The 21,953-nt window shown below is 44.5% G+C and overlaps 1 protein-coding gene across 39 annotated transcripts in view; it reads right to left on the reverse strand.

Annotated features, from left to right (window-relative positions):
• Kalrn (kalirin, RhoGEF kinase) overlaps nucleotides 1-21,953 on the reverse strand; it is a 604,205-nt gene that overhangs the window by 221,320 nt on the left and 360,932 nt on the right. For all 39 annotated transcript variants that reach the window (XR_001781845.2, XR_001781844.2, XR_003951799.1 and 36 more), the window contains 5 exons: nucleotides 21,766-21,888; nucleotides 14,756-14,938; nucleotides 13,469-13,587; nucleotides 8,793-8,859; nucleotides 8,001-8,110 (listed from right to left, as the gene is read on the reverse strand). Coding sequence is in view for 36 of the 39 variants with exons in the window: in XM_011245955.2 (XP_011244257.1) it covers nucleotides 8,001-8,110; nucleotides 8,793-8,859; nucleotides 13,469-13,587; nucleotides 14,756-14,938; nucleotides 21,766-21,888 (602 nt within the window). In the remaining 3 variants the exon portion in view is untranslated. The remainder of the gene's footprint in view (nucleotides 1-8,000; nucleotides 8,111-8,792; nucleotides 8,860-13,468; nucleotides 13,588-14,755; nucleotides 14,939-21,765; nucleotides 21,889-21,953) is intronic.

Genomic DNA, 21,953 nt, shown 5'->3' on the forward strand with positions numbered 1-21,953 from the left:
GTGGGGCAGGGGAATCACAGTATATTTTAAAGTGGAATGGAATTACTTACTTATCTGACATTGTGGGTGTCTAAGTCATGATTCCTTTCTACGCAAAAATGTTATAAAGAGACGATTGCACCGACTTCAAAGTAATGCGTGGAACAGTAGGGTTAGCTTTCAAGGATAAATGTTAACAAGCCAGCATTATTGGGATGGAATTTGCTTTCTAAAATGTACTGAAGATCTTACAAACAAAAAATAAATATATGAGGCCTCAGGTAAGCTTACCTCTGGGAGTGGGAAATGTAGTCTTTACAAAGAGCAATTTGATAGAACCATCAAATCTCAGAATGTCCTCAGGCTTTCTGGAGCCTAGGATTCTCTCCTTAGAGCTCAGCTACATGTATACATGACATATACTCCGAGCACTGATAACAATACCACTTATAATATTACTTATAGCCCATCTACATGTATACATGACATATACTCCTTTAATATACTCCTTAGCACTGATAACAATACCACTTATAATATTACTTATAGCCCATCTACATGTATACATGATATATTCTCCTTAGCACTGATAACAATACCATTTATAATACTACTTATAGTCCACCCACACATCCTAGCCATTGCTTGCGTTTTCAATGATATAGGAAGATGTTTTGGTGGTTAATATAAATATGTGTATAATTTAAAAATGCTTGGCAAGAAAAGAATGCTAATCATGATTAGTAAGATCATAGATGACATTTTCTTCAACCTATAATAATAATTATTATTATTTTACCTATAATACATGGTAATCGCTAGAGTAATAAAATAGGAAAGAAATTGAAAAATTTGGGGAGCTACCAGAACGCACCTATGATCATCTTTCACCTCACAAGCGTGAATTTTAGAGTTTCCTAAACTGACCCATGGAGCAAGAACATTTACAGTGTGATTTGGGCTTTAGAAATGCAAACACACTCTCAAAACCAATCATGTCTATTGCTGCCTTTAAAGGCTGCAGGTGATACATGTCCTATGACTTCTAAAATAGAAATAGGAAGAAGTTCTCAGGAATGCTAAAACTAAGGAGCAAGACTAGCTCTAGGCCCAAAGGGAGAGAAACATTTTTGTTGTACTAAGGCAATCAGGCCCATCATCATGTGTACAGATAAGGAGGGGTGTGTGTGTGTGTGTGTGTGTGTGTGTGTGTGTGTGTATTTGTGTTTTATATGTACATTTATTTATTTTAACCCCTTGAACTGAGTTTGAATATACTTTTACTGAGTGGTGATAGCTGCAGGTGAGTGGAATATGAAACTATTTGCTTTTAAACTTCGGAGCTCATGAAGGTGACAGTTAAGTTAGTACAATCAATATCATTCCACCCGCTTCCTGAGTTGTGATAAATTACAGCCTGAGTTCTGACAGTGGAACTGTACCACCCTGAATCAGTTTGGAGCGAGTCCCCTGCTTCTGGGGAAGCCTTCCTGGAACAAATGGCTCATGACCTTGCTCAGAGGCTGGTGTGACACATCAAAATTTTTGTGCATCCAAAGGTAAAGTTGTTGGAGCCCTTGTGTGTATGTGTGTGTGTGTGTGTGTGTGTGTGTGTGTGTGTGTGCTTGCTGTCATACCAGCGAGGTGAGAATAGGGAGGTTGTAGCACGGGTTAAAGAGGAACAATGAACAGCAGGTATAGAATGTGGAGACGGCAGTCGGGACACTGCTTCCTGGTGGAGCCAGGCTGCATTCCCGTGCTCTTCCCAGTGGAGCTTGCTAGGTCCCTGCAGACTCACAGCCTAGACTCTAGAGGCTCTTGACTGCCAGGGGCTAAGGGAGCAGTGAGCATAAGGAGAGATAAGGAACTGGAGGGAAGTCAGGAGCCTGAGCACACTGGAGAAGGAGCTATTCGCATCTTCAGCACACCTTGGGTACCTAGGCTGAGCATGGGCTTCTTGGCCCTGTCTCTCCATTTCACTCCAGAGACTTTCGTGTGGGTGAGGGATGAGAGGGCAGGCATGGCTTCCAATCTTTAGAAGCAAAAGCAAGCGTTGTCTCCTGGATGTGTTTCCCAATACCCCATTCACTGTAGCTAACACGTATGATCAGATGGACAATTACTTGCACACGACATACCAAGTAATGTTACAACGAGGCAAAAATGTAAAAAAAAAAAAAATTCTCCACTCAATGTTATTTATCTGTAATAAGATCTCTAACTAAGATGCTGCCTAGCACCAAGGCAGGAAAGCAACAATATGTGAACAAGTGAAATCAATGTTACCATGATGTATCTGAGCTTGATTGCTTTTTGTCTGGGTGTTTCGATTGTTTCCAATCAGCCTCAATGTTGCAAGCTAATCACAGCGCAAATAACAGCAACAAGATCACAGCTATCTTCTCTAGGCTCTGCTTAAAGCTGGCAGTTACCCTTAGACTGAGGGTCTGGGACCCAGGAAAGTTCACTAGCCTTTCCTTTTTTTCCTAGCATTGGGATATTAACGGAATGATACCTGGGTCCATGCCAGTCTGAGTAGCTCAGAAAGGGTCAGCTTCCATAAAACAAGGGGACAGAGCTAGATTATAGCAGAGGCTGCTTTGAGCTTTCCCAGTAGAAGGGATACAATTAATAACGCAGGCATTTGGGGTGTGCATGCACAGAAAGCACATACTGTAAGCAAGGAAACAGTAGCTGCAGCCTGTGGATAGCTGGAATCATGAGCTGCACAACTTCTTTCTCTCCACTTGGTGGAGCCAGTGCCTCACCAAAGCCCACTGTGTTTCAAAGGGAAGTAAACCAATTTATGTGACAAAAAGAATAGGAAGACAAAACCAAATCCAGACAAACGTGTGTGCATGTGGGCATGTGTGTGCATGTGTGTACGTGTGTGCATGTGTGTGTGTTGGAGGGGTTCAGGACGTGATTATCTATCTATTTATTTATTTATTTATTAGCTCATGAGAAAACACGTTTAGGAAACCACACTGCGCATGCTCCTGAAACCTGTTTTTCACCATCTGCCCCTCCTCTTCTTGTTGTGCCCATTCTGCAGTCTTTATCCCTCCCGTCCTCCTTTTCCTTCTCTCCCTTCCCTCTCCCAGATCTCCCTCTCCTTATACTCCACCCACTCTGCTCCCTCATTTCTACTGTCTAGGTATTTTGGTTAATTTCCCCATCTTACCAGACCCCTTTCCTGGGCCCCCTTTCAGTCCATTTCAGTCAGATTACTTCCACATGCCACTCCTTTCCCCCACAGTCCCCAAGGCGTGTCTGTGATGTCTAACCGAGGGATAAGATCAGCATCTGTCCCTGACCATCATAAGGCAGGGGTGACCTGAGCCTCTCTTACGAACTCTTTTCCCATCCTACCCATTGACACCCTCCCTTCAGAGGCATTTGTTCACACTGTCCCTTTTCATCAAGGAAGCCATGCCCACCTGTGGAAGCTCTCCATGAGTTCTATCTCAAATGCCCCTCTCCAGTCAGCTTGTCCGGCTCCTCCACTGAACAAGAGTGTCATCTTCTTGAACTAATTTTGTGCCTTGTCTTACCCCTTCTTAGAACTGTCTGCTTCTAACAAGAAGTCAGAGCCTGGACTCGATCCACCACTGGGAACAGCTTCACATCCTAATTGGAAATGGTTCGATCCAAAGACAACACTCCAGAAAGATGATCAAAATACGGTCAAGTGTGGTGGCTCACACTTTAGTCCCAACCCTCAAAAGGCAGAGCAAGAGGACTGCTGTGAGTTCCAAGGTAGCCTGGTTTATATAGTATTTTAGACCACCCAAGGGTACATAATGAGATCTTGTCTTTTTAAAACAACAACAACAAAAACAAACTAGTCTTTGTGTAGTAGCTTTCCTAATTTAGTTTTTTTTTAAGATTTATTTTATTATTATATCTAAGTACACTGTAGCTGTCTTCAGACACACCAGAAGAGGGCATCAGATTTCATTACGGATGGTTGTGAGCCATCATGTGCTTGCTAGGATTTGAACTCAGGACCTTCGGAAGAGCAGTCTGTGCTCTTAGCCACTGAGCCATCTCTCCAGCCCATGTAGCTTTCCTAGTATCTGGTCTTCACCCCTTTGTGTACCCTGACTGTTCCTGGCTGACCCTGGTCTGGCCATATCATAGATAAGGCAAGAGGGAAGGAGTGCAGTATAGAGGTGGCGTGACGGGGAGGCTGCTGGCCTTGGTCCTCCACCTTGTCCTTGCTGACAACTGATTTTTTCCCCCCAGGTTATTAGTGTAGAGGTGTAGGACCCAACTGACACAGCTGTGGAATAAATGGGTGGGGTGTGACTTAACTGTGAATTAAACTGCTAATATTTAAGGTTGTGGGGAGGGAGAGAGAAGACCTAAGAGACTGTAGTTAACTCCTTGGAATCCAGTGTCTAATCTTGAGGGGAAAGTGTGTGTGTGTGTGTGTGTGTGTGTGTGTGAGAGAGAGAGAGAGAGAGAGAGAGAGAGAGAGAGAGAGAGAGGGGGAGAGGGAGAGGGAGAGGGAGAGGGAAAGGGAGAGAGAGAGAGAGAGAGAGAGAGAGAGAGAGAGAGAGAGAGAGAGAGAGAGATTGTCTCCTGTCTACTGTCAGTCTTTCTACTATAAATGAAAGGGGGCTAAGCATAATTGTTGAAACGACCCTCTGGGCCCTTACACTACAGACTTGGTAAAAATGTTATTTTCAAACTCATATGAATATGACTAAATCCCCCCAAAAACTGAAAAGGAAGAAACAGAGCTAGAATTTAACTGAAAGGGAAGCATTTTAACAAATAGCTGTCATTATCAAAGCTGAATATCTAACACAGCAAAGGGAAAACAATTACTATTTTTTAATTGCAAATGTTAGATTTGGCAAAACTTTACTCTTTGGAGGATCTTTTTATAGAATACACCCCTTTGTCTAAGTGTTCCAGGAAGGCTTAGCAGAATGCAATGGAAATAGGCCTGAGTCCTGTGTAGACAGCACAGCCATTGTATTTAACTATATAAAGAAGGCTAACGTGTAAGTGTGGGGAGTAGAAAGCAGGGCCCTTATCTCATTCCAACCTCCAACTGGGGTGGGACCACTGCCTTTGTGAACTAAATCCTGCATATTCTTTACAGAAACAGAGAAAGTAGGATTTCTCTCCTTAATATCCACAAAGACAAAAGTTTTTGAGACAGATCCCAGCCACTGAGACACACATACATACGCACACTTGTCTTGGTAGTCATTTTTCAGAGACACCATTTGGACAGATCAGTAGTATGGCTGAAATGTAACCTCTGACCCAGGCACCAATTTCCCAGTGCCATAGCTAACTATGTCACTAAGGCAGGACTGACAACTGTCAACCCCTTTCTCTGTATTAGTGTCCCAAAACTTCCCTTCTGCCCTACCTCCCTTACAGTCTGGACTACAGGTGGATAACTTGGGCTATAGACTAGCCATGATGGGAGTATGTATCTCTCAGAGCCAGTGCCAGAACTACCATTTTGAAAGCATAAACAAATGGAGCTAGAGCCCTGGAAAAATCAGGTTAAAAAGCTGATGGTCTCAGAGGGGTTCAAATCCCTGAAGAATAAGTAAGTAGGTGTTATGGCAACTACATAGCTTCCCGGAAAGACACCCCAGGAAACTCCTGCATTTAGAAATCTCATTATTTTGCTGGTCTAGGATGCTTTGGTACTGATGCTGCAAAGTCATATATAGGAGTTTTCTCTGTACGGAGGTATCCAAAGGTGTTTAGTCAATAATGGCTTGAATGGCATTACCTACAAGTTTGCAAGATGTAGTTTTATTTTTAGTCTATCCATCCATCCTTCCACTTACCCAGGGAACGTTTACTTTAAATCTATGTGGTTCCAGGTTCATGATACCAGGTATTGGATATACAGTGAATGGTACCATTTCCTAAGGAGTTTATAGTCCTTGCAGTTTCTAAGTTTGGCCAATTACCATTTTATCTTTATTTACTAGAGATTTTAGAATTGTTATATTTTCTCTATTAATCAAAACCTGTGTGTCTTAAGCAGAAGCACACAGTACAGTAAAACCTCAGCCCCTGGCTAATATAGGAAATTAATACACAGCCTGAGATCCTTGGGTGGTCCTTTGGATTGTGGATAATTTAAAACGTTAATTTCTTTTAGTCAGTAGCTTTCTAAATGCATTACAGAGTTCTATGATTTGAATGCAGATATACAGTAATTCAGAATTATTACTAGCATCAATTATGATGTCACACTGAAATACAATGGCTTTGCGGACCAAACTGTAGGATACAGGAAGTTCTTCTGCACAAACCCTGAGCAGTCCTTTACCACAATGATGTCCGAGGCTACCCTTGAGCCTCCATCCTCCTGCTTCAACCTCCCAAGTGCTGGGATCACAGGCATGGGCCACTACTCTAGGCTTACATCTTTGTTTTATTATCTTTTCTGCCATCTATTTGTCTTCTTTCCTCTCAAGCTTTACAAAATGCTGCTCATTCAACTACTTGTTTGTTCAGGTGCTTGATTTTTATAACTGTCTGTCTATCTACCTATCTAATATTCATATAGTAATCTATACTCCTATAGTGTAGGGAACTACATAACTAAGCAGTAAAGAGGTGGGTGGGGAAGACAAAGAGATGCTGCTATGGAAGGGAAGTTGGATCTCTGCAGCATCTTTAGGGTGGTTCTTTAGTGTTCTGAATCCGTAACATGCTTGGCGATGTTGCTGGGACGAGTGTCTAATTCCCTTCATTTGCAGAGAGCAGGATTTCATGTGGTTTAATTTGAATCTAAAAAGTTTGTTAGAGCTACATTTTTAAACCTAGAGGCAGAATGATAGCTATTTAGAAAACTTGATACTCATCCATTCCTTCCTGAGTTCCGAATTCTTTCACACCAACTCCTGCAGAGCCCTATGGAAGCGTCATTTTCCAGAGTGGGACTGTCCAATATGGGAGCCACTCTTTTTCACTTAGGACTACTTAAATATATTAAAATTAAGAACAATGCCAACGGAGCCCCTTAGCAGTTCAGTAGCTGCACAGGCACCATGGTTACCGTGTTGGGCAGTGTACTATAGACTTCACCTCTGCAGACAGTTCCCCAGACAGTGTTGTCCAGTCCTACCTCAGGGTGGTTTTCCATTTGCACAATGGCCTCCTTGGGACTTGTAAGGTTGACTGTGCTGTCTCTGGGGTTCCTGTCTCAGCTCACCAATCTCAGGAGCAGCTCCATTCAACCTCCTCTGTCTCAGCCTCCTGAGGGGCCTCAAGGACTTTGTGTCACTTTTTTTTTCCTGTATCTCAAGAGACTCTACGTGTATTTTAGAAACCAAGTTATTTCTACCAGTTGGTCATACTAGTATCCTTGCCAACCACCTACTGACAGAAAACACGTTTAGCATGCAACAGAAAAGAGTCTTACATCAAGCTTGGAAAAAATGGGTTGGGTTTTAGTGTTCTATGATTTTACTTTAGCAAAAACATAGTGGTGACTGGCGGTGTTTTCTAGAAGTTATCAAGAAATGTGATGTAGCAAATATTTTGGAATATCTCTCTATATAAATGGTTGAGAGAGAGGATGATGGGAGAGTCAGGAATGGAGAGAACAGCTCAGACAGATGCTGAAAAGAATTTGAAACCCAGAGAGCACAAGTATAGGAAGGTCAGTCCCAGGTGACTGCTACATCAGGAGTTCCCACAGCCTTAATGGAGCAAAGCCACTCTTGTTTCCTCAATGTGCCAGTAACCACGGTAACCGTGCAAATGGGGATGCTGACTGCTCCTCCTGAGAGCTGGAAAGGGGCAATGCAGAACAGTTACTTCTCTTTCCACTCAGAATCCTGAATGATTGTGGACATGACAAACAAGATAGGAGTCTGGCAGCATTCGACTATGAGATCTGGCCAGGTGAGAAAGAGAGTGTCAGGTGAAACGGAAGGTTTCCCCGGGGGCTTTGAGCCACTTGATGGGCAGCCAGTGCCCAGAGTTTACCCAGTCAGCGTGCTCCGCCAAATCCCCCACCGACATACTTGTTATGGAAGTCATAGATCTCCTGGATGTTGCCGAAGATGATATGTTCCTTATTGAGGATGCCGGGGGGTATCTCTTCCACACCACTAGTCATCTCCCACAGGTAGGTCTGTAAGACAGCGACAGTCATCACCCGCAAGCATGCCACAAGAGACCCAGACAAAAGAGGCCCCTCAATCATGGGGCAAGAGTGGGACCGTGACTGCACACAGAGTTAAAAGGTTTAACAAGTGGAACAGAAAGAGAGAAAACCTGACTGCTACATTTCTCTGAGCCCCAGCAAGGGCAGGCTCCAGTTTGGTCATTCATCAGATCTGTGTCACGGTTTCTGTTTTGAAATGAAGTGTGTGACATACTTTTCTCCCCTGATGCTGCACCTTTCCCTTTCCCTTTCCCTTTCCCTTTCCCTTTCCCTTTCCCTTTTTCCCTTTCCCTTTCCCTTTCCCTTTCCCTTTCCCTTTCCCTTTCCCTTTCCCTTTCCCTTTCCCTTTCCCTTTTCTTCTCTCTCTCTCTCTCTCTCTCTCTCTCTCTCTCTCTCTCTCTCTCTCTCTCTCTCTCTCTCTCTCTCTCTCTCTCTTAGTCTGAATCTAGCTCCAGCTTGAGAGAAGTGTAGACCTTCTTTTCAAAAACACTTCAAACTCCCGTGCAGTTGTGCTGGCCTCTGGAAGACCTCCCCGACCGCCCTTGTACTCTCCAGCAGAAGAGCAGGGGCACTGAGCTGCTCTCAAGGGGTTGACAAGGGCTGGATGCCGCTTCTGTGACGGGGCTGCGATGGCCACTGTGATGCTTACCTCCAAGCACTCGTGCAAGTCCCTTACATAAGCCTTCTCAGTTTGGAGCAGTTCAGCCATAATGAACCTAGGAGGAAACAAATGGGCTTTCAGTTGCTCATGGGTCCGTCGCCTCCTCTCCAACTTTACTTCCTCACCTTGGCCCCAGTGACACTTGAGTGCCCCGCTTTCAGCTATACCAATAAAGCTCTCCCCTCTCTGGAGCTCTCTCACCCTGGTCATTTGCTCTCCATCCCTTCTCCACGTCTGAGCTCAGCCAGTTCCACTTTCTTGTGCCTTCCCACTCATGGCGACATCACTATGCTGATATGGATGGGCTGTCAACTGTATGCGTACGCAGGCATGTGTGCACAAGGTATGTGGCTGCTCACACGGTAGCTCAGCAGCTGGACCCTCTGAACAACAGTTTTCTACATTTCTCTTGCCGCTCCCAGAACTGTATCTGCTTGGTACTTTATAGACTTACACTGATATTATTGTTCAGGACTCAAACAGGCTCCAAGTCAGGCAGAGATGACTTGAGCTCAGGGCTTTACAGTTTTCTGTAAAGAATCGGGTTGTATTTACGGGCTGTTCAGTCTCTGGCATAGCCACTCACCACAGCTGCTGTAACCTGAGAGGCAGCGCAGAGGTGAGGGCACGCATGTTCCAATTAAACCAGGGTGCTAAAAGTTTTATATGTCCCCATATATTAGTCTCTGTTTGATTTCTCCAATCAACTAGTATATAATACTCATTTTTAGATTATAGACTTTACACAAAAGAGGATGAGCCCAATTTAACTTGTGGGCCACAAGTTTGCTGATCTGACCTTGATTTATTCACATCACAACCCTTGCACACAAAATTAGCATGTGCTATATAGTTTACAATGTTAAGTGATTAATGCGCTTCCGGCTCCTGTGAGCAGAAGTTTATGCTCTGCATCTTTAAGAAAAGGACTCCTTCCTTACACCCCTAAATAACACAATGGACCTGAGCATCTGTGTCTTCATTAATGTGCATCTATTTACTTTTTCTCCACACACTTTTTATTAGAAATAGTGCTTGTTAGCCAGCATATGACTATCTAATTAATACACACCTATATATTTACACACTTATCTTACATTCTCAGTAGCAGTTCTGCATATAGTTCATGCCCAGAATTCTTATTTCCAGGTGTTCTACCACATGAAAAATTTAAGGAATAATGTCCTCAAGGTGTGCCCTTTTGAAAACATGACCAGAAGCTCAATTCGAGCAGTATGTGTTCCAGCACCTTCACCTTGCTGGGTTTTTCCTTAAAGCAATGTTTCATTTTGATAGCGGCCTTCGACTAAAGTTAAAGGATTGATGTAAAGACCACATTTGCAGAAGTCGACTAGGCACTGTCTTCTTATTCTTCCTCTGTTGGTAGAGTGGAAAGTGTGTGAATGTTGCAGTTAGACAAGCAGGGACCAACTGAATTATGAACCTGTCAATCACTAGAAGTAAGACCTGCTTCTCCAGGCCTCAGGACTTCTTATCTATTACACAGCTGATCAGCCAGGACTGCTGCAAGGATTAAGTAAGATCCTGTGAGAAACAGCCTGGTGCACAGGATCCTGGGAAATACTGAGAGATTAAGCCTTAGGAAACTAGAAAGCCCAAGAAACAAGGGAAGATCTGAAGGAGCACAGCCGTCTTTGGCTGTTGCCTTGGGTTTCCTTTCTTCCTCTTGTTCTTTCTCTCCTGCCTGCTTCCTTTATCTTAGCCATCTTTGTAACACACTCCTCCATTCTCTCCACTACCTGCTGCTTGATGTTTCCCCTCCCCTTGCTATACAAAAACAGAGCCAGGAGGGTTGGCCAAATATAATCCTCTCCTTTGTTTCTCTGCTATAGCCTGAATTATGTCCTACGGAATTAATATATCCAAATCCCATTCCTCAGATCTTGGCTTTATTTGGAAACAGTCATCAAAATAGTCATCACAGTACAGAGTGGGATGGGTCTCAGTCAAAAATGGCCAGTGTCCTTATAGAGGGGAGGTTTGCACACAAGGCACAGATAGTCAGGAAGAATGTCACATGAATGTGAGTGTTCCACTAACAAATGAGGGCAGAGGCCTAGAGCAGATATTTCCCACTCTAACCTCAAGAGAAAATGGAACCTTTGGATTCCTTGGTTTTAGGACACACACATTTCTGTTGTTGAAGTTGCTCGGCTGCAGTGCTTTATTACACAGCTCTACAAACCAATACAACCCTACACGGAAGACTCTGCTTCACAGAGCAGCAGTCCCTTCTTCAGCCTTAAGAAAGTGATCTCTTTTCCATCTTGATAACATTAACTTCTCAATTCCAGACACACTGATCTTTTCTAGCATTCCTCAGAATATAGGATTCTTTATAAAGCGCCTTCCATGATCTCTGCATGTGTGATTTTTATCACTCAAGCTTAGAGAAAGAAAAATAACAAAATATTGTAAGGTGGTCATAGCTCATTCTTCCCGTGTTCAAGGTACTATATAATTCTTGATTGATATGAAACATGAGTCAACCACCTCCTAAGCAGCCAACCAAAAGAGCAACGTGTTGTTCCTACGTGCGGTCAAGATTCACTGAGAGAGAATGTAGCTTCGGTGGACTGGTTCTAGGATCCCTGTGGATACCCAAAACTGCAGCTGCCCAAGTTCTGACTATAAAATGGTATAGTATATAACTTATACCCATCCCCATACAGTTTACATAACCTCTAGACTACGTATAATACCCGAGACAATGTAAGTGCTATACAAATAGTGGCTGTATTATACTGTCTAGAAAATAATGACAAGACACGGTAGTTTGTGATGTCAGTACAGGCATAATTTCCTCTGAATATTTACAATCCAGGGATGGTTAAATGGGAGGATGTGGAACTCATGAATCTAGAGGTCTGGCTGAACTTGGAGAACAGAGCCGGAATCTAATGATAAATTGGTCCCAGCTCTCTAAATGGATTTTGGCTCTAACCATTCTTAGTCTGAGAAAAATAGGATTCAGCTTATCAAAATCTCAGGCAACTTCAGATTCTTCCATAATGTTCCAATCTTAGCATCCTCTTTCTCTCTCAGCTCCCTCATCTCCATGTGGGCCAACTGAGACAGGAGTAAACTTATCAACTTTATCTCTGACATCTACAATTCACTCTCAGGGCCAGTTTTAAGATACATCTTCCTTTCTATTTAAAATATTATTCTCCAGGCAGAGATTGAAATATAAATATGTGAACCAGATATGGGCATAGGGGAGGGGAGATGGTGGAATCTCTCATGCAGCATCTTATTTTCTTCTGGACCAAGTACAGCTCTAAAATTCAAGTAAGAAAACTGATGCTATCCGCTGTTCATTCGTTTGTTCTTCTCTCTCTCTTTCTTTCTCTCTCTCTCTCCTCCTTCCTTCATTCCTCCCTCCCTCCCTCCCTTCCTTCCTTCTGTCCTTTCTTCCTTCCTTCTATCCTTCCTTCCTTATTTCTGCCCTTTCTTCATTTCCTCCTTCCTTCTTTCTGTCCTTCATTTCTTCCTTCCCTCCTTTCTTAATTCCCCCCCTTTTCAGATAGAGTCTCATTTCATAGCTCAGACTAGCCTTGCCAATCTTCCTGTCTTAACCTCTTGAGTGCTAGAATTTGAGGTTATGTGTCACTGTATTCAGCTATGGGGCTTATTTGTTATGTAATTTTGGATATCTTCTAGTCCCTCACCTAAGGTTTTGATTTCCACATATAATAATATTCCATAAACTTCTCTTAGTCAACTGTGGTATCCCTGTTACCCTGTGAACCACGGTTCATATAAGAGAGCATAAAGTACTCCTTACCATCAAAGAGTTTATAATCTGGTTAGTGAGACATGACCACAGAATAAGTTAAAAAAATTTTTTTTTTCAGAAAGGAACGAAACAATGGCAGCAGAGGATGTAGATGAGGGTTCGTGGAGGCATATGGTGTAAGCTGAATTTTAAAGAATCAATATGGTTGAAAGCAGGGAGAAAATGAAACTATACACACCAGAGAGAAGAAAAGAACCAAACCAAGAGGGGAGGGGTCTGGGCTAGGAACATTGCATGAGCAACTGCATCTAATGTTCTTGCTGCTGGGGGGAGTCAGGGGCAGTAATCGGTCCCAAGTGTTGCTTGAACAGGGACAAACTCTGAAATGAGGCGGACTTAGGTGGGGCCAAGTGCCGAGGAGTCCCATCTTTATTCAGAGGGCAGCACAAAGCTATTTGAAATGTGGAGCTGGTGAGAGATGTAACAGAAAGGAAACATGGCGTATGCGATGTCAGATGTGAAGAGTCAGAGTTCTGGATTTATTTATGAGATGCTGACTGTGGTATTTGGGGAGAGTTGCTCAGCTTCCCTAGGTCTGGTTTCTGTTACGTGGAGTGGTTTGGTTACTGTTGAGCTCTGACACTGTGAAGTAATATTTGCTGGTCTGGGGGTATAGGTACGCCCTGAGAAGTCCCTGCTACATGAAGAGCAGTTGGATGCAGTAGAGAACGGAGAGTCAGAGAGGTCCCCAGTGAGCCTATCTCCTCAACATACACCCCGACACCTGCAGGTAGACCAGATGACTCATCAAGCCGTCACAAGGGATGGGTAGCAGGGGAAGTTGAGGAAGAGCCTCTAGCTGCAGTGGGAGCCTGTGCGCCACCCCCCCCCCCCATACACATACTCTTTCTTTCGAGCTGACTTCCGTTTCTCTTCATTGATCTCATGGTTAGCGTCCCGGAGCTTGACCTCCCGATCCGAAAGGCTTGCTGGGATGATGTCCAGCTCTAGGTCCTTGTTATCCTGTGTGAGAAGTGTCACAGAGGTCACCTTGGGGAAGCAGTAAAGCAACCTAATGGAAGTAGGTGACAGGATGGGCGATCCTTCAAGGTCTTATCCACAAGGCCTCTCCATAGGGCAATGCTGCCTCTCAAGTAGAAAAGCTGTAGATTGTTCTGGCCAAATATTTAGTGCTACTGTCTGTAGCTACAGACATGTATCTGCTTTCCAGGTCCTTGGCCTTGATTAAATCTAAACATGACTCAGCTAAGAACTGGTTCTTCATCAATAACATAAATGGGAATCAGAAACACAGGAAAAGTCTGAAAACATCTCATTTGTCAAGAGAAAATAAACTATTTTTATTTAAATAGGCGGTTCCCTTGGAGATGGGAATGGAATTCCTGACCAGTGATGGAACTGCTCATCCCTGCTTGCTTAAGCCATCACTGGTGTGACATATGAAGGGACCCACAGAAGAAAACTCACTGGCTGGGGGAGGCATAAGCTTTGAGGTTTAGTGTTTTGACCACTTTCCTTGAGGCTGCTCTGCTTCAGAGCGGGGGCCTGTTTAAAGACATGAGTGGGAAATCCTAGGATTAAATGCCAGGCTCGATTTAGCTTTTAATTCATAGGTTACCGACCTCTATTATAAAAAAGAGATTAAAAGCCGGTTTTCCTTTGCTTCATAGAACTTAGTATCTTCTTTTAGTTGAAATGTCAAGCAGTCTTTATACACACTGTGCCCCTTATTCCTGAAAGCCATTCACATACACGTGAGGGACTCTAATCATTGACTCATTAACATAATTGGTTAGACTCTAGGACTGATGAGACCAAAAGGAAGGGTTTACTCAATAGTTAACTACACGGAAAGGAAAAAAAAAAAAAACCCTCTGCTTCGTATTCATAGCCCTTGCTCCTGGCCATCCAATTCTGCAGTACCCAGAACAATAATCACGGTGGGGGAGGGGCGGGGACGAGGGAAGGAAAGTGGGAGAGGGTGGAGGAGGCGGGAGATGAATGAATCAGTAAGGGCCCCAAGCCTGTTAAAAATGGCCCAGGTCCATGGGCTCTGCAGCTCTGAAGACCCGCCTTGGAAACACGCTCCCTCAATGGTGATGCAGCCAGTGGCACTGAGCAGGGGGAGAAGGGAGGCAGTTCCAATGGACGGCACCTCTTACGTACGTACCTCCGTGTTGACCCCCAGCGCCTTCTCCAGCGAGTACCGGTACTTCCCCATCCTCAGGGAGAAATCGCGGTAGTGCTTGTCCACCGTGGTCACCCATTTCCGTATCTCTGTGGCGTGGATGTGGCCCTTTTCCACAAAGCTGTCTGCTAGCTGGATCAGAAGTTTCACCTTCTCCTTCGTTTGCTGCACCAAGAGATGGCTTAACATTACTGGGTCACGTTCTTCTCGGCCCCCTTTGCCCCCCAGCTCCCTCTGCTCTGCGCACGCCAACTTTATTACTCACATTTTGGGTGGCTTAGAACAAATTATTAAAATCTCCTGTGCTGCCAGTTTCTTTACCCACAAAATAGGAATCATGAGAGCACCTGCTTCATGAAGTTATTGAGAACATTAATGGGCCAACAATGCCTACTGTTTAGAACATGGCTGGCACGCAGTAGGTGCTTACTAGAGCCACTGTAAGAAACTTTGCTGTGGAACAACACTCTCTCCCAGGTGTGATATGGCTACAACTCTCTTGAACTGTCAGCGGCTCTGACCACCTAAAGGACAGCTGTGTAAAACTGGGTCTATTGACTTTCCATCATGGAGGAGAGGTCGGGCTTCTGAGGCCTAACCTTCCCAAGGATTTATAGACAGTTGAAGGTAATTAGGGGCGAAGTTCTCACAAGGCCATGCCAATTCCAAAAGATATATAAGCAGCTATATATAGTTGCTTGGGGCAGTGACATTTCCTTCAGTGGTACAGTGGCTTGTAACTTTCCCATGTTCCTATAAGTACCCCTGCTAACAGTTCCTAGTGATTAGAACTGCTTCTTTGGTCTGTCACTGGTACCTTAACTAGGTGAAAGGCATTTGTTCATGTCTGTAAAACATGTAGAAAGTTTACACAACTAGTTAAATCTAAACGTTAGCCATTGTTATTGATGTGAGATCTCTTAATATAGCCATTTATTAACTTCTACGGTGCATGCTGTCATCATACATGAGACTCACATGAGTCTTAAAACCTCTTTAAGAAGCATGTGGGGGGTGCCTGTGATGGATAAGTCTCTGAGATAGATGCAAAAGCTTGAGGTTCAGCCTTTAGAGCTGGTCCTAAATGACACCATCAATAATGACAGCAGTGTTCACCTCTGATCCCCTGTTCCTGGTTCCTGGCCCTCTCTGTCCCCAAGGCAGGCACTAAACATTTGTGAGCTTGTACAGGCTAGGATCTGATGAGTCTGACTAGCAGACTTCTATCTGCTTTACTGAGATTATTATTATTATTATTTTGTCTTTCTGTCTGTTTGAGGGAGATATTACAGGCTAACCTGTCAAAAGTCTGACGTGTGTTGAGTTAAGTTCATTTGTAACACGAATATGTTCAGGATTTCCTCTGTCTACAGATCTCTGTAGAGAGCTGTGGGTTGGGCTTTGGGGATAAACAAAAGGAGAAATTAAAAAAAAAGTATTCATTTGCCCCTATCTAAAATCTCCAGAGGGGACAAGGTTTCCATACAAAATAGTTGATAGCTCGGGGCTTCATGTAATTGAATGTCAACGTGAGAAGTATGTTACAGCAGAGGGATTTTTCAGTGGAGGAGAGAAAGGCAGAGCTGTATGGGAAGGCAGGGAAAGCCTGCTGGGTAAGACATGGAAACGGAAGGGCGAGGACAGCAAACGCCTGCTCACCTTTTAGTATAAAAGTGTGGATTTTGAAACTAAAATTTATCAGAAATACCTGGGAAATCTTAAGGAAAAGGAAATAGCATTTAAGTAATATGCTATAAGGGAAATGTTCTTTTGAGAAAAGTAAGTTTGAAAGACAGCAGATCTTTCCCATCTCGCAAGATGCAGAGTGAAAAAGCTGATGAGCCAGACACCATGGAAAAGAAACCTGGTGTCATGGGGACCACTGAGAAGGGTGACCCTAAGGTGACAAAGCCTGAGAGAGAGAAGCCTGGTCCTAGTTAGAGAAGCTGACAGATACTCCCCAGCTGCTGTGTGTTCCAGAAAGTACCAGCACCAAAGAAGTCCTCAGTGGCTAAATCCAAGACTGAGAAGTGGAAAAACAAAGAGAAGATTCAAGCCAGTGTCACAAACTGTTCAGGGATAATGAGAAAGCTGGTGGCCGCGAAGCTAAGCTTTGTGGGATGCACAGATTGCCATCTCACTGACGGGATGCATGCAGCTGCTGAGCCACAGCAAAAGCCCTTCGGCCAGTGTGTGAGACGGGCATGCCATCATCATTCTGGGATCATCCTTACAGAATACCAGGGGATCAAGAGGGCGGTTTTCCTCACGCAGCTGTAGTGGCTTGCTACTTGTAACTGGACCTCCTCCCTCAATCAAGTCCCTTTGTGTAGGACACATCAGAGCCCCTGTCATTGTCACCTCCATAAGAATTAATATCAGCCATATAAAATTCCCAAACACACTGATGTTACTTCAAGATGCAGCGATAGCAGCCTCAGACACCTGGAAGTGGGATCCTTACCACAGAAAGAGAAAGATGAGCTCACAGAACATCACATCATCACATCACATCACATCACATCACATCACATCACATCACATCACATCACATCACATCACATCACATCACAAGGTTGACGTTCTCCTTGGCAAGCTTTGCCAAGGATCAAAACTATTCCTCAGTTCCTGAGCTACATGCAATCCATTCTCTTGCTAACAAATGGTATTCACCCTGACAAGTTAGTGGGCCGAACTTCTTATCAAGAACCTAAGCAAACAACTGATTTATCACAAAAAGATAGCAGAGCCCTGCTTCATCCCACCATTCTAGCCTCTGGCAGTCCTGACTACCCCACACACCCCTTTCCAGGCTCATCCATGGCCTTCCTAAGAGTGCCGAGCTGGAGAGGGAGCGGAGTGCTGCTCTCCCTGATGTGTGGCCAGGGCACAATACAGTTAGTCTCTCCTCTTTCAGCATGGTGGGCTGCCAGGGGCTAGAGTCAAGGGCTGGAAGGGCTTGGGGTTGAATAGAAGAGGTGGGCGTGAGGCTTGGAGGAATATCCATCCACCATGAGATGGCAGTAGTAACCATGCCGGGACTTGACTAAGACAGGAAACCTGGGATCCTGAAGACCTGCATGCCATTTCACTCAGGGTTTTTACTTTTTTCTTGTGGGGTAAATTTTTTAAAATTTGTTTTCTTAAAAGTGGCTAATTTTTGTTCTAATAATCAAGAACCTCTTCTTATAGAAAAGTCTTAGACGTCACTATTTTCTGTTCCTGGTCAGGTGGCTTGACTGAAGCTAGGGGAACCTAGAACAGAAGGCATCAAAGCTGACTGGGATCAATAAGGACAAAAAGCCTGTGACTGAGGTTGTGACTGAGATTCTCTATGTCCTCACAGAGGCCCGGAGTGAACCGTCAGCAAGCAGTGTGGTAAAGCTCTACCCCACCCGGATCCGCCTATCTTTGCAGGAGCCATCTTTGAGGTTCTCCACTGCTGAGCCACAGCCATGCCGAGTGTCACCCCATACATAGTGGGAATGGCACCTATGCATCCTACCCTCTGGCAGGCAGCCTTCCCTGCTGACAGGTGGGTATAGTCCCACAGTTCCATGTACAGGCCTCCATTTTAGCATGTGTCCTCTTCAGTGGGCCTGAAAGCTCAGTCTTCCACCTTACTCCTCTGTCCATCCTCACTGGCTAGCTCAGTCCATTTAGTGTTTTAGCTCTAGCTTTAGCTTTAGCTTCCTGCTGCGTGAGCAGAGCTAGACCAATCACCCCGATGGGGCACCAAGCATGACCATGCCCCCACCTTCCACCGGCAATAATATGAAACCATGTGACCTGTCATGTTCCTGCCTGCAGCTGATGAGATCAGAGGCCAAAACTGGTCTCAGAAGGGCAGTCTCTCAGTGTGAGTAATCACTTTTCGGTGTCCTGGCTTTTACAAAAGTCTGTTTAAAGAGGGGCGTGGCAGCATGGTGGCTCAGCTGAGGTCATTTCTCTGGAGATCTGAACTACAGAGACAGGGGTGGGTGGGTGGGGGGCATTGCAGAGTAGAAGACAACCACAGAAGAAGGGCAGGGAAAATAACCAGTAGAGACTTTGGAGGTAGAAACAGGAGGACCACATGAGCGCTGAGGTTTGTGCAGCACGGGTTACACAGTGAACTCCCTGCCTCTCACGGTCCTTCAGACAGACAGGAGCTCAGCACTACTAAGTATGTGGGGACGCTGGAAGCTGCACACACTGCCGGTAAGAGCTGCCTCGGAATTGGAAGTTCCTCCAAATTAAACAGAGAGGCACAGGATAGCTAAACCATTGCACTCTCACGTGTACATACAAGAGGATGGAAAGAACATGCTCACATGAGACTTAGACACAGGGTGAGTGATAACATTATCCATATGACCTCCAAACTGAACACTAGTCATGTGATAAACAGGAAGTAAATATCCATCTGATACATGGCAGAGCTAGAGCTGCATAATGAAATATTATTTAGCCATCAAAAGAGGTGACAGGCTGACATATTAAAGCACAGGTGAATATAGAAAACGTTATACTGAGGGAAAGAAGCCAGGCACGGAGAATTGCATATTAAATGATTCTATTTATGTGAACTGTCCAGCGTGGGCATATGAGGAAAGAAGGAGACAGAAATTACTCCTAATGTATATGGGGTTTCTGGAACTCAGCTGGGGTTCCCAAATGTACTAAAAATCCCACTTGATTGTAAAAAACAGAAAAAAAAAATGGAAAACCACTTTGTTTTTAGAAAAAAAAAAAAAAAAAAAAACAACAGAGTTCTGTTAGATGCTGAGAAGTTCAGCTTCCCTGTCATCAAGTACCTTTTCCCCTATAATTTTTGAAATAACAAAAAGTATCATTTGTACTCTTCTAACTAGATTGCCTAAAGGCCCACCACAATGTGCAATTGTGTGTCCTTATCTTCGCCAAATCTGTCTCATTTTTATTCTTATATTTGAGGGCTTATATAAAATTGCCTTTCTATATTCAGTGTTTCTTCGGCTTGATCTCGTCTTTGAGGCAGGGTATAATAATTCAGCATAACTCCTTGCACTATGCAATTGTGAGGGCCACCATCTTTCCTCTCTGTCACTCAAGGTCAGCTTGCTCTGCATAGCAAGTTCACTTCACTTGTTATAAAGACGAGAAGCCAGAGCTGACTGTTTAAGCTTGTTTCTGGGCGGAGCTGGGAGTTGGGCTGAGGCGGGGCAGGAGGCTTCAGTCAGAGGCTCCTTCTCTGAGCTAAGGAACATCCAGTAGCTATTTTGACACCAACGACTCTGAGATGGAGACCATGCTATATGGGAACAGAGTAACTACAAACAGACACAGTTCAGCTAGGAGGAAGACAGAAAATGGAGAGCCAAGCTAGAAAAGTCATATTAACATAGATTTGAGTGTCACAATTCTGAAATCTAACCAACATTCCTAACGTTCATATATGTTTGTGACCTCCCTTGCATGCTAATGCCGTGCCTGGGAAATCCTGGAAAGGTGAATTAAGGAGGTTCTTGTCTTCAGGGATATTGTAGGAGATATACCTGCAAGAGACTCCTTGAGATATTCAGGCTAATATAGGAGATCGCCCTGCACAAAGACTGCTGGAGAAAACAGGACTTGCGTCAGCTCTCAGAAGCCTGTCCACATGAGGGCTGAGCACCCCGAGGTGTTCAGCAGGGAGATGGGACCACAAAAGAGGTGGCGCTGGACTGGAAAGGACACTACCACTTTCCAAAGCACAAACTAGAAAGAAAGGACACTATTTTTAGTGGAAAAATGTATGGGTATGGTATGTGATGGGTCTCAAGGACAGTAAGAAAGCACTCTGCTGAAGTCCAAGCTAGAGCAAAGGGACAAGGGTCAGGGAGCTGTGGTGTGGGGGGCAGGGGAGCTGAACACACGGAAGTTCCTAAGAGATCCTTTAGAGATAAGAGGAGTGGGATGGATGAGAAGGAAGGAACGGCCAGGGGAAAGCAATCTAATGAAGACACTGCTACAGTTTAGGGCAGAGATGAGTGAAGAGGACAGAGCTACGAAGCAGACTGTAAAGGATTAACTAACAGGACCGAATCCTCTGCATTTCCACTTTGTTTATAAACAGACTCTGCTCCCGAGGCATCCCGGCTACCGCGGTCGTCCACCCACACAGGTGGAGTTGATACCAGCACCTCCTGTCGATGGTTCATTACTGACATCATGAGTACAGGACAGAGAGACCCAAACTGGAGACCTCAAAATCCACTCTCATTTAGATTTGAGCCGGGTTCTGTTCTCCTGCTACGGAGTAGTTATGCCGTTTCTCTAGCTGGTGTTGAAATGAAGCTCTTATCTGAACTCACTTCGTGGCAGGCAAAAGGCCCCAGAGCTCCCAACAATGCAAGGCCACCTAGCCACTCCTCAGTTCACAGCACAGTCATAATGTGGACAAGTACTTTTGAATATTGGCTCAGGGAGCAGCAGGCTAAGTTCTGTTAAACCAAGCTTGAGGAACACGTGGTACGGAAGGGGTTTCTGCAGAAGACAGGATTAGTGTGCTCTCCTCTTTGGCCCTCAAGCAAATAGTTCTCACCCCAAAAAGAACATCTTCTATGTATGGAGGGATTTCACAAAAAGCAGGCAGATACCTAGGGTACTACAAAGAGAGGTCTATTTACTTCTCATTCAAAACAAGGGTCCTCCAAATGCTGGCTGTGAAAACTGATCTTAAAAAAAAATCAGCTTTTTTTTTTTTTTCATAGTTGAACATGCATGCGACCTTTCACCTTATCAGCTCTGAGAAAACAAAGGAGATCCCAGAATGTGGAGAGTGATGAAGAGGTGTATTAGCAACGGATGCCCTGTTTGGAGATGTAATTTGGGAAGAACTTAGGTTCCAAAGGAGACGATCCCACACAAGCTTTCCTTGTGCATCTTGGACTCCATGGTTCTGCATGCAGAGCCCGCTCTTGTTTCCATATGGAAAGTTTCCCACTGAGGGAGCCCTAGGAGGACCCAGGGAGAGCTGGGACACTTCCTACCTTGGCAGGCACCCTGAATTCTCCATACTCTTTCAGCAGCTCCTGAGTCTCCTCCGTGGTCTCTCCGGTGGAGGTATGTGTTGAGAGGTAATATTCTCCTGTTTCTTGGATCCAGTCCAGTGCCTGGGGGAGGAAGCACCACCACTAGTTCCCAGAAGGCAGCTCTCAGTGGGGAAACATGCCACACC

The sequence above is a fragment of the Mus musculus genome, chromosome 16, assembly GCF_000001635.26.
Source record: "Mus musculus strain C57BL/6J chromosome 16, GRCm38.p6 C57BL/6J".
NCBI lineage: Eukaryota > Metazoa > Chordata > Mammalia > Rodentia > Muridae > Mus > Mus musculus.